Here is a 17,144-nt window from a genome sequence, read left to right as displayed (position 1 = left end):
ATATGATTTATGGTGTGATAGCTACTCATCAGGCTCTGATTGGACTACTGGACATGCTGCCATTGACCTCTTAGGGAATCTTCAGTGCCGGATCCAGCAAATATTGTCTTCTAAAGGTAAAGAGATACACATTTGAACACAAGTAGGCTAACAGATATGATTGCTGTGCACTGTAACTCTTTCCCAATGATGTGCAAACTGAGGAATTGGGTGAACAGAAATGATACACTGTACTTTGACTTAGACCCAATTTTCTAAAGACATCTTTTTAAAACATAAAATATTGTGATCTGAATTTCACTATTTCAAAGTGCATTATAATGTTTCTGTTCACTCTAAGCATAGGTTAAGGTAGAACATAACTGTAGTGACCAACTATAATTCTATCTGGCTAAGCCGGATAAGAATTTGTTGTAGCAGTGCGGGGATGCCTTAACCTGATCAGTTTGCTACTGGTACTTCTCTCAAATGTAATTTATATTTTGATGTATAATTACATGAAAATATTTCTAAGCCACTGAAAATGTTTTAAGAAAACATTTGAGCTTTTGAAGTATCAGCTGCAAACATTAATGCTTGTAGTAGCTGAGCTAACTTGATATATTTTGCAGGTGTCAACTAACAGTCTAGATGTACCAAAGATAAACTAACATCCTTTAACATAGATACTAACTATGCCAGGTGGAAAGACTCATTTTAATGCTTCTTGGCTTAATAAGATTGATAAAAATGGACACAAACTTAATCAGTGGTGTAGAAAGGATTCGTCATCTAACTTGAATGGCTTCTGCTTTATTTGTGATAAATCAATTTCATGTTCCAATACTGGTGTTGGGCAACTTATGAACCATGCTGATGGACAAAAGCACAAAGATAATATGAAATTAAGAAATTCATGCTCCCAGAAGAAGTTCTTTGTTGAAAAACAGAGCAGTGTTGTTGCAAGTACTTCTCAAGGAGGAGGTGATACCGAGAAAAAATCTTCAATCATTCAGCTCCAGTCATTATCCCATAAGGAGCAAGTTTGTAAAGCAGAGACACTGTGGGCGTTTAAAGTAGCAGCTAGTGGTTACACATACAGTTCTTGTGATGGGACACCAGAGTTATTCCAAAGCATGTTCCCAGGTAGCTCTGTGGCAAAGGACTTTACAATGAGTAAATCAAAAGTATCATATATGATATCAGATGGCTTGGTCCTTATTTTAGACAGACTATAGCAAATAAAATAGCAACTGATAAGATACCATATACAATTCAGTTTGATGAAACTGGTACAGTCCAAAATATGAAACAGTGTGATATATTAATCAGGTTTTGGAATGAAGAGAAAGGTGAAATAAGCACTATGTTTTTAAAGAGTGAACTGTTTGGTCATGCCAAAGGTGTTGATGTAGGACAGGCTTTAATTGATACTTTGAATGAAACACCTTATCAGATACCTTTAGATTTATTAGTATCACTTGGGAGTGATGGTCCCAATGTTAATAAGACTGTTTGGAACCATGTCAATACACATAAAGCTTCTCTCGGTCTACCTGAACTTACTGAATTTGTTCCATGTTCTATACATGCTGTTCACAATGGATTCAGAAAAGGTCTTAATGTCTATGGTGAGGATGCAGAGGAATTAGCCATCGACCTCTTTCAGTGGTTTAAATCACACACCTGTCAGAGAGAAGATTATGCTGCAGTGCTGGAAGACCTTAATCTTGATGAAAACATGTTTGTAAGACACGTTCAGTGTAGGTGGCTGACATTGATACCCGCTCTTGGAAGACTACTCAAGCATTGGGAGGGTTCTAGTAGATATTTCTTGAAAGTGCTACCACAGATTAGTAAAGATCAAGGAACTGACAAGTATCTGAAGAAGAATTCTAGGTACCTCAGGATTTGTGAAAAGCTGAAGTCCAAAGAAATTCTAGCACAGATTCAGTTTCTTATTAGTGTGGGGCCAGTCTTTGAAAGATTTTTGATCATGTTCCAAAAGCAAGAGCCTCTAATTCACATGTTGTATTCAGAAGCCTGTGACCTTATTAGGACATTGATGCTTAGATTTGTCAAACATGACATTGTTGCAGATGCCATCGGGTCTAAACTGGTTAAATTAGATGTGAAAGATCTGAACAACTGTCTTGATTTGAAAGAGATGGAAGTTGGTAGTGACACTGAGAAGACGTTATCTAAGCTGACTCAGGAAAGCAGAAAAGTCTGCAATATGACATGAGGAAATTTTATCAAGAAGTAACAAGTTACTTGGCTAAAAAGCTTCCGGTTGATGTTGCTTTGGTAAAAAATATTCAGTGTTTACATCCAGAAGTAAGAGAGCAGGAAAGTGCCTTTAAACACTTGAAAAGGCTATCAGAGACTCTGCCAGGTATTTCAAAAGAAGAAGTTCCTTTAATCAGGGATGAATGGAAGTTGTATAGAGCAGATGATATTCCAGATAGCAAGATATATAATGACCAGGATGAGATTGATAGAATAGATCATTATTGGGGCTATGTCTTGAGCAGGAAAACACCATCAGGTCGTCTAAAGTATAAAAATCTGAGAAAGTTAGTGATAAGCTGTTTGTGCATAAGTCATGGGAATGCAGATGTCGAAAGAAGTCTGTCTATCAATAAGAAACTGTTAACTAATGAAAGAACACTATTGTCTGAAGAATCCCTGAATGGCCTCAGGTTGACTAGGGATGCTGTTGGTATGTACAAGGGTAAGGTCACAGACATTCCAATGACCAAAGATCTACAGTCTTCTGTTGCCAAGTCCTATCAGAAGTATAAGGATAGAATTGAGACAGAAAAAGCTGAATTTAGATTGACTGAAAGTAAAAAAACAAGCATTGAAAGAACAAAGAGAAAAAGAACAGCAGTCACTGAAGCTGAATGAAGAAAGAAAACGAAAATTAGGGGAAAAAGAAAAAGAAGTAAAGAAGAGTGAACAGCAGTTAAAGGATGATCTGTCAAAAGCAAAGCATGTCTTTGCAGAAGCAAATAATAGACTTTCTGAAGCAATAAAGAAGAAAGACTTCCAGGAATTAGACATAGCACAAGGATTGTTACAGGTTGCCAAATCAAACCTTGATAAGGTTGGTGATGCTTTGGAATGTTGCAGAGAAAAAAGGCAAGACATTGATTGCAAGCGGCAAAAGATGCTTGACAATTTTATGTACAAACAGAAAACATCATTGGACTCAAGTAAATCAAACAAGAAAGGAAATTGACTATACAGAGAGAGGATAAGCCACAAAACCAGCTCTTGGTTATATAGCTTTAATATGGTGTGACACAATCATGTATAGGAATATTATATGTATTGCAAACTGATGTTAACAATATATTAATACAGTGCACAACATTCATATCTGCTAAGTCCATCATTTAGGGTTATTTTTAAAATGGGGGCATGGCTTGCTAGATGTAGAAAATACATGTTTGGTTGTTTTAGTATTAGATTAGTACTTGTATGTCAATGTTTTCAGCTAACATTTTAAAATCTACTTGACCTTGCATTTTAGAAAATGTTATTGCTAATGCATGATACTTTACTTTGCTGTATCATTTAGATGCTTTGTGGCTTATAGTGCCTTTAATAATACCATTGCCTGTAATTATATAAAGAGCTACACATAATCACTTTGTACTGTCTAGATTAACTAGACTGTTCTAGGGAAGATGAGCAGAAAACACTTGGCTTATTTTTGGACAAAATCTATATGTTTCAAAGAACTTTTCAGGCATAGTATTAAGGCCCAGTTGTGAAACATAATGCTTAAAGTTTTCAATATATCTCCCTAGAACAGTAGCTTTTATATAACATTGTGATTTATGATATGTAAAAATGTTCAGTTTGAATAATAAAATGAAAAAAAAATTTTAGGTTGATGGCAGCACTTCCATTGACTTCAGAACCTGATGAGAATGAAAACAGCTTCATACACCAAAGAATGAGTTCATTTCAAGTGTTTACATGATGGCACATGTGAGTAATTAGAAGATCAAATGGTAAGTTGACCGTTACAAGATCCTACTTTTAATGATCTGATTCCTACTTTCCTCCTACTTTTCTCCTACTTTTTTATGTTAGAGGCTCCTACTTTTCTCCTATTTTTTCTTCAAAAGTCACTGGAAAGCCTGAAACTTTTAACATTTTGAGTCTGGAAATAAAAAGATATATTTTTTTGTGTAAAAGAAAAGAAACCATTCCATCGCTGCAAGGGTTAAGAAATAGTTTAAAGTTTGCCTCTTCAATTAATAGCGAAACAGATAAAGCTGGGAAAATTAAAGCTCACTGGTCACTTATACAAAAGCTAATTGGTCAATAATTGTAAATAGATATAATTTTTATAAATATCATTATAATGAATTGCGTTTCTGTACGTGAATATGGCTATTTATATATACTTATATATTTGTAGTATCTGTTTATCTTGTACTATGTTTTGAGGCCTCAGACCATAAACATAATTGTATAGTTATCTCCCCTGAACATTGTCATTACGGAATCTTTTTTTCCTATGTTTTTCTTATATCCTACATTTAACTCATTTGTATGTATGTATTTGTAAGGTTAACATGGGATGGTTCCCCGACCCATGTCTAACCATGTGACGGGGAGAATAAACGGGGTCACCCATTGGGGCCTCAAAAAAAAAAAAAAATTTCTTTTGGGTAACTATTTGTATTTGTATAAGTTTTCCAAGACAGTGTTCGTTGAGGTTCAACTACACGAATGATCGATATGACCGATAAGAAACAAAATGTGTGAATGTTACGCTTTCTGTATACCGCTAATTAACAAGTGACACAAATACGATAATAGGCTGCTCTTCTATGCATTGTTTATCAATTAACTTTAACACATTGATCAATAAATACCTTTGGCAATGACGGACATTATTGTATCAAATACAAACCGCGAGAAGCCCACGTGTCAGTCGGCGCGTGGCATGATTGACATCTGCCAGAAGCTGATTAATATACCAAGCTCCGCCTACTGCCATACTTCCGCTTATGGCGGCGAACAATATTCGAATTCACCGGGATTTTGATTGACAAGGGGCAGTTCTTTCGAACTCGAGACGCGTAAAAGAAAATTTCCTCGGGTCAAGCCGACGCATGGGAAATTTTTTTGTGCGGGTCAAATACGAGTTTTTCTCTATAAGTGCGAGTGAAAACCCAGAAGCTCGGGTCTACCGAACGCCCTGCCGATTTCCTGATATACTACAAAATTATGCAAAAAGTTGTTTAGAAAATTCCACATGAACAAATCGTGGTACATAGTGTTATCTGTGCAATATTGCAGACGTATTTAACCGAGTTTTAGATTTGTAAAATAATGATTTTTCTCGTACGTAAAACATCTGGAAAAGATAAATTCTTGGATATCATTCTGTCATAATTTCTCAAACAATTTTGCAAACAAACAATAATTTTAGTTTCGATCTTTTGTCGTTGCATAATCTTTTTAATCTGCCCCGAGGATAAAACTGCAGTGACACTGCACAAGTCACTTGGAAAGAGCACAATAAACGTCAAAAATATTAGACCTGAAAATTTATTTATAAAGTTAAGCATCCTTTCAATGCAATGACTAAAACCAGCAAAAGAAATCCATAATGTTTACATTTCTAGATTTTCATATTTGCGTGAAATTAAATTTTCATGGGTCCACTTTTTCCTATTTTTCAAAACACAGACTTTAGAAACATAGTTATTATTACTGAAACTTTCTGTGACTTAAATAATGTAACTGAAATTCATGCAAAATTTTGACACCTGCCATCAGAAACTGGGTTTAATCTGTTTGACAACTGTTTCTTTTTATGTGTGGCGACAGTAGCAGATCAAAGAAGACACTAGCAGATCAAAGAAGACGTGTATTATGTGTGATGTCATAGTGATGTCACTGCTATTGACATGTATTTAATTCAAGAAGTGACTGTGAAATGCTTTTATGGGTTTTTGTGTTTTGACTTTGAGTGCATTAGCACTGGAAGCTTGATTTATTTTTGCTGATATGGAATTAACCTAGCTTTTTTTAATTGTATTCATATTCAGATTAGGCTTTTCTTGGTTAAGACAATCATTGCAAGAGTGAAAAAAACTCTAATTTGCAGTTTAATCACATTAGATTCACAAGGATAAGAAATTAGGTTTACATTGCTAAGTATATTTTTGTTCCATTTTAAACTTGCATGTCATGGCGCTATTAAAAATCTTTCCGCGTTTCCCTAAAATCACTCCACTTCTCCATAATCTTAGCTGAGGAAGAAATGACTTCTCCCTAAAATATTAACATAGCTTAAGCGCTGAGTAAACAATGTAAAACAATTAAGTATTGTCTTAAAATTACATGATACATAGGCTTTGAAGGAGTGCGGTGCTAGTAATCAGACTCGGGTCTACAGGGTATTAAAATATCAAAGATTTTGCTATGTACTTCAATGCTGAATCCTAAGGAATGTAATGTTTTTTTTATTACCCTAGCCAGTGCAAGGACATTCAAAAGGTCTGGCCAATTATTTTTGTTTAATATATTGATAATCTTAAATTTTTAAGTTCATATGGAGATAATAAGCTCTGTTTCTGACTGGTGTCAGGCTTATAATCTGTTGTTTTTATTGTTATTAAAAAGGTGATATTACTAGTAATATTAGTATTCATACTATGTGAAAACTACCACCCTTGCAGATATGTTACAATCAAGTTAGCATTCTACAGAGAAGTGTTAGTACCCAGAAGGTGTATAAACCAGAGGGTTAAAAAGAAAATGTATGTGTTGTACAATTAGCATACAAAATAAAAAAAAAAAACGAAAAAAAAAAAAAAAATCCCTACCTACCTACTCACACTAAAAATTCTGGGTCACGTTACTGCAAACAAACAATTTTTTAAGGATGGCCTTAGTGACAATAGACATCACATCAAATCCATATTAGTACATCTAAATGCTCTATTGTAACTGTGGGAAACTTACCAGGTGGAATCAGTCTGTACTTTATGCTGTTCGGGACAATAGCCAAATAATATTGACTAGCAACACCAGCAATGTCTTTTCGTGCTGCCCGCGCCAACTTAGGGAAATCACTCTTGCTGTGTTCCGTGTTCAGGCTAATGCCCTGTAGGCCGTACCAGACCGTACGCGAGCACTACAGCTCTCCCAAATTGGCTTTTTTCCATCAGTTTTGGTGTCAGAACCATATGCTTTTAAAACGTCCATTCCAGAGCACCAAAGCCAGCATTGAATATCATATTGAAGGAAAACAGGGCCTTCAGTTTTGAGACTTACTTTTATTCTAGAATTTTGACCCTTGCCAATCGCATCTAAGGCTAGAAACTACCAATTGAACAGAAACCAAAATCAGTATCATGAAACGCTTAATTTTTTTCTTTTTGATCATGCAAGCATTTTTAAACAGAGGGCCAATTCGTTTCACTCAACCCGGGACATGCCGGTCAAATGAGCGACAAGATAATAATTTTCGCCGGTTTAATAATAAACGAACGCTTCGGCATACCCCGGCCATGTGAGCTACAAATAAAAGAGATAAATTTCCAATTTATTATGATTTTCTATTGAGGCCTTGTCAAAAAAAGTTAGCAAAATATTTCTTGTAGTATGTTTCTACCTTTACTGTTATTAACCCAATTTTTCAGATGTTTAACTGATTTTATATCGCGAATATATATGATTTGCAGCTTTTCCTATTTTGCTAGACTGGCACACATCGGCGTACCCCTGATAGACTGGGGAAGTGCTGGGAAACCAAATGAATGCCTAGCCGGTTGCCCGAGGCAAAACAGCTTACGCTGCAAATGTGAAACAACTTGGCCCAGAAGCAAAAAACATGTCTTCCCTTCACCATTTAATGCACGGGCAGGCAGATTAAGAAAGGATTACGCAAAAAATACACCTTTATTCTCCTTCTTCATCCGAACTGAGACACCACATTTTAGTGAGAGTAGGGTGTTTCATTGATTCAGTGGTAGAACAGATGGGCAAATCGAAGAAAAACAAATTGGGTTATGTAGTAATGGAGGGGACTGTTCAGTGGTGGACAAGACTTAGTATCTTCCCTTTGTTAGTGACAGATGGGCTTGAAAGACGTCTAAAATGTGAAATATGTTCCGTCATACCCACATGATTGTATTCATAGTTGAAATTTACAATTAACCAAGTTGTACACTGAGACATATTTACAGCAGAGGAATAAAATATTTGTTTATATACAGATTTAAGTCTTTTGCACTCTTTTTCAAATAATACCATGATTCTAATTTTCAGCATTTGCCAAGCTAACTGATCGGTGCCGATTTACACATTGCATGTCAGCTTCCAGCATTCATTTATAAATTTTGGGAATAAAATACTCATTAATGTAAAAGGTTATCTAGAGCTCTGTTTTCATACAGACAACCTGTAAATTTATAGATTGAAAAATCTGTAAATTTACAAATAATTTGTAAAAATTCTGTTCTCAGGAAAGGTAACTCTTGCTCTTACTGGTTAACTGAATAGAGAGGGTTATGTAAGCTGGACATATGTACATATGGCTATCATTTAAAAGCATATGGCTTTGAAACTTATTTTTTCTTTTTCTAGGTCAAATACAAACCTCACTGGGTCAAGTCTCATAACTCTGTGGCATGTATTTTGGCCAAATTATGCCCCCTTTTTTACTTAGAAAATCATGGTTAGAGTTTTTATTTGCAAGTTACTATCTCTAAAACTTATGCAGATATTGAATAGAAACTTCATATTTGTCTTCGGGGTTATAAAACTAGTTGATAGCATCAAGTGCCATTACTCTGACATGCATTTTAGCGAAATTATGTCCCCTTTTGGACTTAGACTTTGCATGCAAGTACATATAGCTATTACTTAAAGGCATATAGTCTGAAACTTATTTTTTCTGTTCTAGGTCAATTACCAACCTCAATGAGTCACTGGGTCAAATCCCATAACCCTGACATGTATTTTGGGCAAATTATGCCCCTTTTGGTTAAAGTTTTGTGTGCAAGTTACTATCTCCAAATCAAATGCAGACTTTGAAATGAAACTTAACGTGTCTTCAGGGTTATAAAACTAGGTGATAGCATCAAGTTCCATAACTCTGACATGCATTTTGGCCAAATTATATCCCCTTTTTAACTTAAAACTTCTGGTTAAAGTTTTGCATGCAAGTTACTATCTCCAAAACTAAAGCAGATACTGGATTGAAACTCTATAGATATTTTAACATGTAGGGTAATAATTCCTGCCTCTGGGACAACAGTTCGAATAATCAAGCATTGGCTGTCTTATGGACAGCTCTTGTTAACTTTTAATTTTTTGGTTAATGTTTTTGATAAAGTCAAATGTCTCTGTTACTATCAAAGCTTTTGACTTGAAACTTAAAGTAGTTATTTACTACACCAGGAGAAACAATCCCCATAAGTCTGATTTGAATTTTGACAGAGTTATGCCCCTTTTTAACTTAGAATCTTTTGGTTAAAGTTTTATAAAAATTTTACTGGCAAAGCTCTAGTTCAGAGTCAAGGCTTACTCAAGCACTGAGAAATGCTGAGCGTACTGTGTAACGGACAGCTCTTGTATTTTAACACATTTATATATTGTAAATGTATGTTAATCAGATATGTATCGACCAAAAAGAATTGTATCCAAAACAAATATTTTCCCTTTACTACCTAACCGACCTTTAATGTCACAGGTTGTGTTATGATTATGGAAAGCAGAGATCAGATTGGCGTCAGATTTCTGATATTAAATAGACATATCTTAGATGTATATATTTCAGGTACCGAGTGACAAGTGTCGCTATATAGTCGGAGCTGTGCTCAGTGAAGGCGGAGTAAAAGTAGAACCTGAGGTGGTAGAGAGAATGACATCTGAAGATTTCAAAATTATTGAACTACCCGCACTAACAAACTGTGTAAAGACTTCATTTCCATATGTGAACACACTGTCCATCATGATAGCTGTAATGAGGGTCTACCCAAAAATGAACAAATACATTAAGGTATGTGATTTAATAGGTACCCTAGTCCCAGGATTTATTACTGTTATTTTTACAAGTGGAAAGAGCTATAAGTTCTGCTTAATCAAAATATATTAATGGCTGTTTATGATTTCTTGACTGTTCACTATCTACTCCACCTCTGCTCACTTTGGAGTTTGGTATTTCAAGCATTTTGTGTTAAGGTACATTTGTAGTTCTGCTTGTTTGATAAACCGGAAGATATGGCGTAACGTCATTTATCTGGAAAAAGTAAAATTAAGCCTGTATTTGGCTTACAGAAATGAAATTCATTTTTGTTGAGCCCACTTGCGGAAGCGAAGACATAATTGTCCAAATGGCTGTTCGGTGTATGTGTGTACATCCGTGCGTTAGTCCAGATTTGTTTGTCCGGCCCATAACTTTGAAATACATGTAGCAGTCTTATTTATATTTGGCATGAATGTTAACGTCAGTGAGACGGAGTGTCATGCGTAAACCTCAGGTTCCTATTTCAAAGGTCGAGGTCACAGTTTGGAGGTCAAAGGTCATGTCAGATCTTGTCCAGCCCATAACTTTGACATGCATTGAGGAATCTTGTTTATATTTGGCAAAAAGTGTTTAACTCAATGAGACGGTGTGACGTGTGCAATGCGTCCGTCCGTGTAAATTCTTGACCAGGCTGTAACTCTGCCATCCATACAGAGATTTTGAAATAACTTGGCATAATTGTTCACCATAATGAGACAATGTGTCATGCACAAGGCCCAGACCCCTAGCTCCAATGTCAAGGTCACACTTAGAGGTTAAAGGTTAACAGGGTCTGTTTCGTGTCCGGTCCATAACTCTGCCATCCATGAAGGGATTTTCAATTGATTTGGCATAAATGTTTACCATAATGAAACGACGTGTCATGCACAAGACCCAGACCACTAGCTCCAATGTCAAGGTCACACTTAGAGGTTAAAGGTTAACAGGGTCTGTTTCGTGTCCGGTTCATAGCTCTGCCATCCATGAAGGGATTTTCAATTGATTTGGCATAAATGTTTACCATAATGAAACGACGTGTCATGCGCAAGACCCAGACCCCTAGCTCCAAGGTCAAGGTCACACTTAGAAGTCAAAGGTTAACAGGGTCTGTTTCATGTCCGGTCCATAACTCTGCCATTGATGAAAGGATTTTGAAATTACTTCGCATAAATGCCTCACAATGAGACGATATGCCTTGCTACTTGAGTCACTGTTAATGTCAAACCTTTGTGCTGAAAAACTTCAGAATTATCCTGACTAATGAAAAGTTGCTTTCTAGTGCCATTATTGTCTTGTCTTTATTGAAGTACAATTTAGTTTAATACAGTGCTGTTTTGGTCTATATTTGCAGGAACACAAGTTGTGCGCTTATCCAATGCTTGAAATATATGAGCCTACTGTTATTCACTTCATGGCACCATTGTCCCAGCAAGAGCAGTTCTTTGCCAAAGAAGCCCTTGAATGCATTCCAGAAGAATATCAAGCAGAGAAAGATGAGTCCAGTTTGGATATATCGGCTAGATCAAGTCCCGCGCCATCTAGTAGATGCTCTCGTAGTGTCTCCTCATTTAGTCATAGTTACGTAAGTAGTCGATATGGTGACAATACGTACACTGATGATGAGTCTGATACTGACAACAAAAATGACGAGGAAAATATTGATGATAGCATTCAAGATGATGAAGTAAGTTCAAGCATTGAGGTAAGACCTTCAAAGGCTTGTACAAATCTTCTAGAAGAAACAGATGTTAATGTACTAAAGGAAGAGGAAGCATTGATGAAAGTAGGTAAAGATGACTCTGTTTGCAGAGGTGATGAGAGCGGGATAAGTCTGCAGGATTCTGGGATATGTTCCGGACGTACGTCTGCCATTCCTACAGAAACTGAAAGTCTGACTGATGTCAGAAGTCCTGCTGGAGCAGATGGAAATGATTCTTCTTCTTCCTTTGAAGAAATTAATATGGAACAAGCTGAAAAAGAAACTGCATCTCTGGAGGGAAGCAATGAAACAAAATCTGAACCATAATGAATTTGTTTTCCAACTTGCTTCAAGACTCTTGTTCCATGTATATCTAGAACAAAATTTGTTTCCGTTACCTGAACCATGGAATATATAGAGGACATTGTTTGTTTTTTTTTTAGTAAGATGTACTTACTTTTTTCATCTTGTGAGCTGCGAAAAAAGTATTATCACGAGTGGCTGTAAAGCTATCAAAAGTAAAACGTAATCTTCTGAATACAAGTTTATAGAAGTACAATGTAGGAATGCTTAAAATAGAAAACAAGATCATTGACAAATGTTGGTTGTGGGGTAAAATGTAGCCCAGTTGGTAATTTCTGTAAAAGATTAATATAATTGTTTAATTTATTGAATAGATAGATATGCTTTGAAGTAGTATGCCATATGTATTGCTAATTTTGTGCAATACTGTTAAATTTGCCATAAATACTTTATTTTTCCATGAGTGGGGCTTTCAGATATTTATAAGGCATATATTTGTTTAACCAATTTTGAAATGTTCAGGAAAGACATTATCTGGTTGGCTACCAACTTAAAAACTTTTGTAGTGAACTGTGAGTGTGAACTAGTGTTAGATTCAAACCAAGTTCTTTATAATTTACAAATGTACATGTATACAGACAATGTAAATGCTCAATGGTTTATCAAAGAAACCTTGGTGTTCACCGTCGTGCTGGTAAAAGTGGATTCTAAGGCTTAATATCTTGAGTGAGAAAGTATTATTGTACACATATAATATTACTTGAAGGTCATTTGTGGGCTCTGAGGCAGAAGAGAAAAGTATCCAAGAAATCTTTAAGAAAAATGCTAGTTCAGAATTTGGCACTTGTTACACTTTAGAATCATACTGAATTTCCCTCATATGATAACCCTAATTTAAAGCCTAAAGGTCAAAATGTGATCTTTGTGAAGTGTGATTTTTGTGTTCGACTGTGCAAAAGATCACGAAAATTATGTACTAACAATGCCTGATAGCTATTTTATACTTTAATGTTACACTTGTGTACTTGTTTGTATTATTATACACTTACTGAAGGTCTGAAGGATTAAGGGCCAATTGTTTTACAATGGATTGGCAAGCCATTACATTAGTGTTTTTATTACATGACATCAAAAATATTTTAATCACCATGTTGATAGATTCTACTGTCAGAGATACTGTAAACTTTTCACATTTTTGCGAACTTTTTAGCTTACCTGAAGAAGGTTCAAGGGGAGCTACTGTGATGGTGCTGTGTGTAGTATTAACATTTTACACTTACCATGCTAAATTTCTATGATGAACTTGTCCATCTTCCAATTTGGACAGTACCATTAACTCCTAAAAGGGGTCCATACCAAAACAGATACTGACTGAATAGCAAACAGTGCAGATCATGATCAGACTGCACAGATTTGCAGGTTGATCATGATCTACACTGGTCGCAAATGCAGAACCAATCGTGTCCAGCATGACTTTATTATTTCATAAAATTTGTAGGAGAGTTCTTGCAGTAATTTGTCCTTCATATAAACATGACCTGTAAAATTCCAAGTTTTCTTGATGGGAAACTTTTATGCAATCATGGAGCACTGATCAGTGACCTAAAGTAGTTAATGATCAGCTGATGACTTTGAGTGTTTATTATTTTGGCTGAATGATTCACCATTTGTAGGCAATAGGATTAAGTTACAATGTAGATATTAGTCAAAAATAGCATTCTTTAGCTTAGGAGCAAATTGTATTTACCAAGACATAAAGTATGTAATCAGTCATTTTTAGCTCCACTATTCTGAGAATAGGGGTGCTATTCTACTCACCCTGGCATTGGCGTCGCACCTTGGTTAAAGTTTTGCATGCAAGTATTTATAACTATCATTTAAAGGCATATAGCTTTGAAACTTATTTTTACTTTTTCTAGGCCAATTATCAACCTCACATGGTCAAGTCACATAACTCTGACATGTATTTTGGTCAAATATTGCACCATTTTGGACTTAGAAAATCCTGGTTTAAGTTTTGCATATATGTTAGTATCTCAAAAATTAATGCAGATGTTGAAATGAAACTTCACATGTGTCTTCAGGATTATAAAACTAGTCACAGGTAGCAGCAAGTCCTATAAATTTGACATGCATTTGGCCAAATTATACCCCCTTTTGGACTTAGAAAATCTAGGTTAAAGTCTTGCATACAAGTTACTATCTTCAAAACTAATGCAGATACTGTAAAATCATTTAATTTCGTGGGCATGAAATTTTGTGGTTTTGATCTAAACTGCAATTTTGTGGGGATATGAATTTGTGGATTTAAACTTTTGAACATAAAATGAATGAGAAATTTTCTTGTTAGTTGGGATTAAATTTCGTGGATTGACTTAACCACAAAATCCACGAAAATTAGTCCCCCACGAATATTAATGATTTCACAGTATACCAGTAGGTATTGTAACATTCTGCTTTTTGGACAACAATTCAAATAGTCAAGCATTGGCTGTCTTACGGACAGCTCTTGTTATACTACCTGTATACCCACTGAATTGTCTGTGTACAGGCATCGGGTAAAACTATCACATTCCAGAATATTGTCAGTGCTTGCATGCTTTAATTGTTTTACACAAGTACAGCTGATCAAGAAGGAAATTGTAAGCAAAAGAAAACATGTTTTTGTATGCATTTAAAGGCATTATTGAAGTGACATATCTGTGTTGGTTCAAAATTGAGTATAGCTATTTTTGTCAGCTTTGAAAGTTGTATTGTAGCATCAGTTTTTCAGTTTACATAGATGAGTTTCACAACTGAATGTGAAGAAATTGTCTGAGTATTTTGTACATGAAGAAATGTTGTGTTTCAATTATTGTGTTCTGGGTAAACAAATGTGCTTTCAATTATATTGATATACAACTTGTAGTTTTTGTTGGATGTAAATAAAATACTGGTTGAAATGTAAATTTTGCTTCTGCTTACAGCATTTCCTCTTACACTGAAGACTTATATATTGAAATACACTATGAAGACAGACTCTATTCTTGGTTAAAACTGTAACAATAGATTGCCAACCAACGAGTCTATGGAGGAAAAAATGAAAACTGATCATATGGTTAATATGGGAGCATTTTTATTAGCTCACCTGTCATGTAGTGACAGGGTGAGCTTTTGTGATCGCCCTTCGTCCGTCGTCCGTCCACAATTTCTTGTCTGCACGATAGTGGTTTCATTTATGATTTTATTTTAACCAAACTTGCACACAACTTGTATTACCATAAGATCTTGGTTCCTTTCTTGAACTGGCCAGTTCCCATTATGGGTTCCAGAGTTATGGCCCCTGAAAGGGCCAAAATTAACTATTTTGACCTTGTCTGCACAAAAGCAGCTTTATTTATGATTTGATTTTTACCAAACTTGTACACAACTTGTATCACCATAAGATCTTGGTTCCTTTCTTGAACTGGCCAGATCTCTTTATGGGTTCCAGAGTTATGGCCCCTGAAAGGGCCAAAATAAGCTATTTTGACCTTGTCTGCACAATAGCAGCTTCATTTATGATTTGAATTTAATCAAACTTGCACAAAACTTGTGTCACCTTAAGATCTTGGTTCCTTTCTTGAACCGGCCAGATCCTGTAATTGGTTTCAGAGTTATGGTCCCTGAAAGGGCCAAAATTAGCTATTTTGACCTTGTCTGCACAAGAGCAGCTTCATTTATGATTTGATTTTAACTAAACTTGCACACAACTTGTATCACCACAAGATCTTGATTCTTTTCTTGAACTGGCCAGATTCTGTTATGGGTTCCAGAGTTATGGACCCTGATAGGTCAAGAATTAGCTATTTTGACTTTGTCTGCTCAATAGCAGCTTCAGTTATGATTTGAATTTAATCAGACTTGCACAAAAACTTGTGTCACCATAAGATCTTGGTTCCTTTGTTGAACTGGCCAGATCCCATTATGGGTTTCAGAGTTATGGCCCCTGAAAGGGCCAATATTAGCTATTTTGACCTTGTCTGCACAATAGCAGCTTCATTTATGATTTGATTTTAACCAAACATGCACACAACTTGTATCACCACAAGATCTTGATTCCTTTCTTGAACTGGCCAGATTCTGTTATGGGTTCCAGAGTTATGGCCCCTGAAAGGGCCAAAATCAGCTATTTTGACCTTGTCTGCTCAATAGCAGCTTCATTTATGATTTGATTTTAACCAAACTTGCACACAACCTGTATAAGGTCACACTTAGAGGTCAAAGGTCATATGACTTTGTTTTGTGTGTATATTGCTCTGCATTTGTGTTGCGTTGCAGTGCTCTTGTTTTTATTCGGCAGATCATTCTTTTGTTCACTTACAATAATTTTTTAGCTCACCTGTCACAAAGTGACAAGGTGAGCTTTTGTGATCGCGCGGTGTCCGTCGTCCTTCCGTGCGTCCGTAAACTTTTGCTTGTGACCACTCTAGAGGTCACATTTTTCATGGGATCTTTATGAAAGTTGGTCAGAATGTTCATCTCGATGATATCTAGGTCAAGTTCGAAACTGGGTCACGTGCCATCAAAAACTAGGTCAGTAGGTCTAAAAATAGAAAAACCTTGTGACCTCTCTAGAGGCCATATATTTCACAAGATCTTCATGAAAATTGGTCAGAATGTTCACCTTGATGATATCTAGGTCAAGTTCGAAACTGGGTCACGTGGGGTCAAAAACTAGGTCAGTAGGTCTAAAAATAGAAAAACCTTGTGACCTCTCTAGAGGCCATATTTTTCATGAGATCTTCATGAATGTTGGTCAGAATGTTTATCTTGATGATATCTAGGTCAAGTTCGAAACTGGGTCACGTAGGGTCAAAAACTAGGTCATTAGGTCTAAAAATAGAAAAACCTTGTGACCTCTCTAGAGGCCATATTCTCAATGCATCTTCATGAAAATTGGTCAGAATGTTCATCTTGATGATATCTAGGTCAAGTTCGAAACTGGGTCACGTGGGATTAAAAACTAGGTCAGTAGATCTAAAAATAGAAAAACCTTGTGACCTCTCTAGAGGCCATATTTTTCATGAGATCTTCATGAATATTGGTCAGAATGTTCACCTTGATGATATCTAGGTCAAGTTCGAAACTGGGTCA

General features: G+C 35.9%; 1 protein-coding gene across 1 annotated transcript in view; it reads left to right on the top strand.

Moving 5' to 3' along the window:
• The window catches only part of LOC123528934 (testis-expressed protein 264-like), a 32,609-nt gene extending 17,632 nt beyond the window's left edge, over positions 1-14,977 (top strand). The window contains exons 2-3 of the mRNA XM_045309015.2: positions 9,800-10,021; positions 11,379-14,977. Coding sequence (XP_045164950.2) covers positions 9,800-10,021; positions 11,379-12,053 — 897 coding nt within the window. The 3' untranslated portion in view covers positions 12,054-14,977. The remainder of the gene's footprint in view (positions 1-9,799; positions 10,022-11,378) is intronic.
• The last annotated feature ends 2,167 nt before the right edge of the window (positions 14,978-17,144 follow it).

The sequence above is a fragment of the Mercenaria mercenaria genome, chromosome 13 (genome assembly GCF_021730395.1).
Source record: "Mercenaria mercenaria strain notata chromosome 13, MADL_Memer_1, whole genome shotgun sequence".
NCBI classification, from domain to species: domain Eukaryota; kingdom Metazoa; phylum Mollusca; class Bivalvia; order Venerida; family Veneridae; genus Mercenaria; species Mercenaria mercenaria.
Note: the sequence above shows the minus strand (reverse complement) of the source record. Positions and strands in the feature narration are given on the sequence as shown.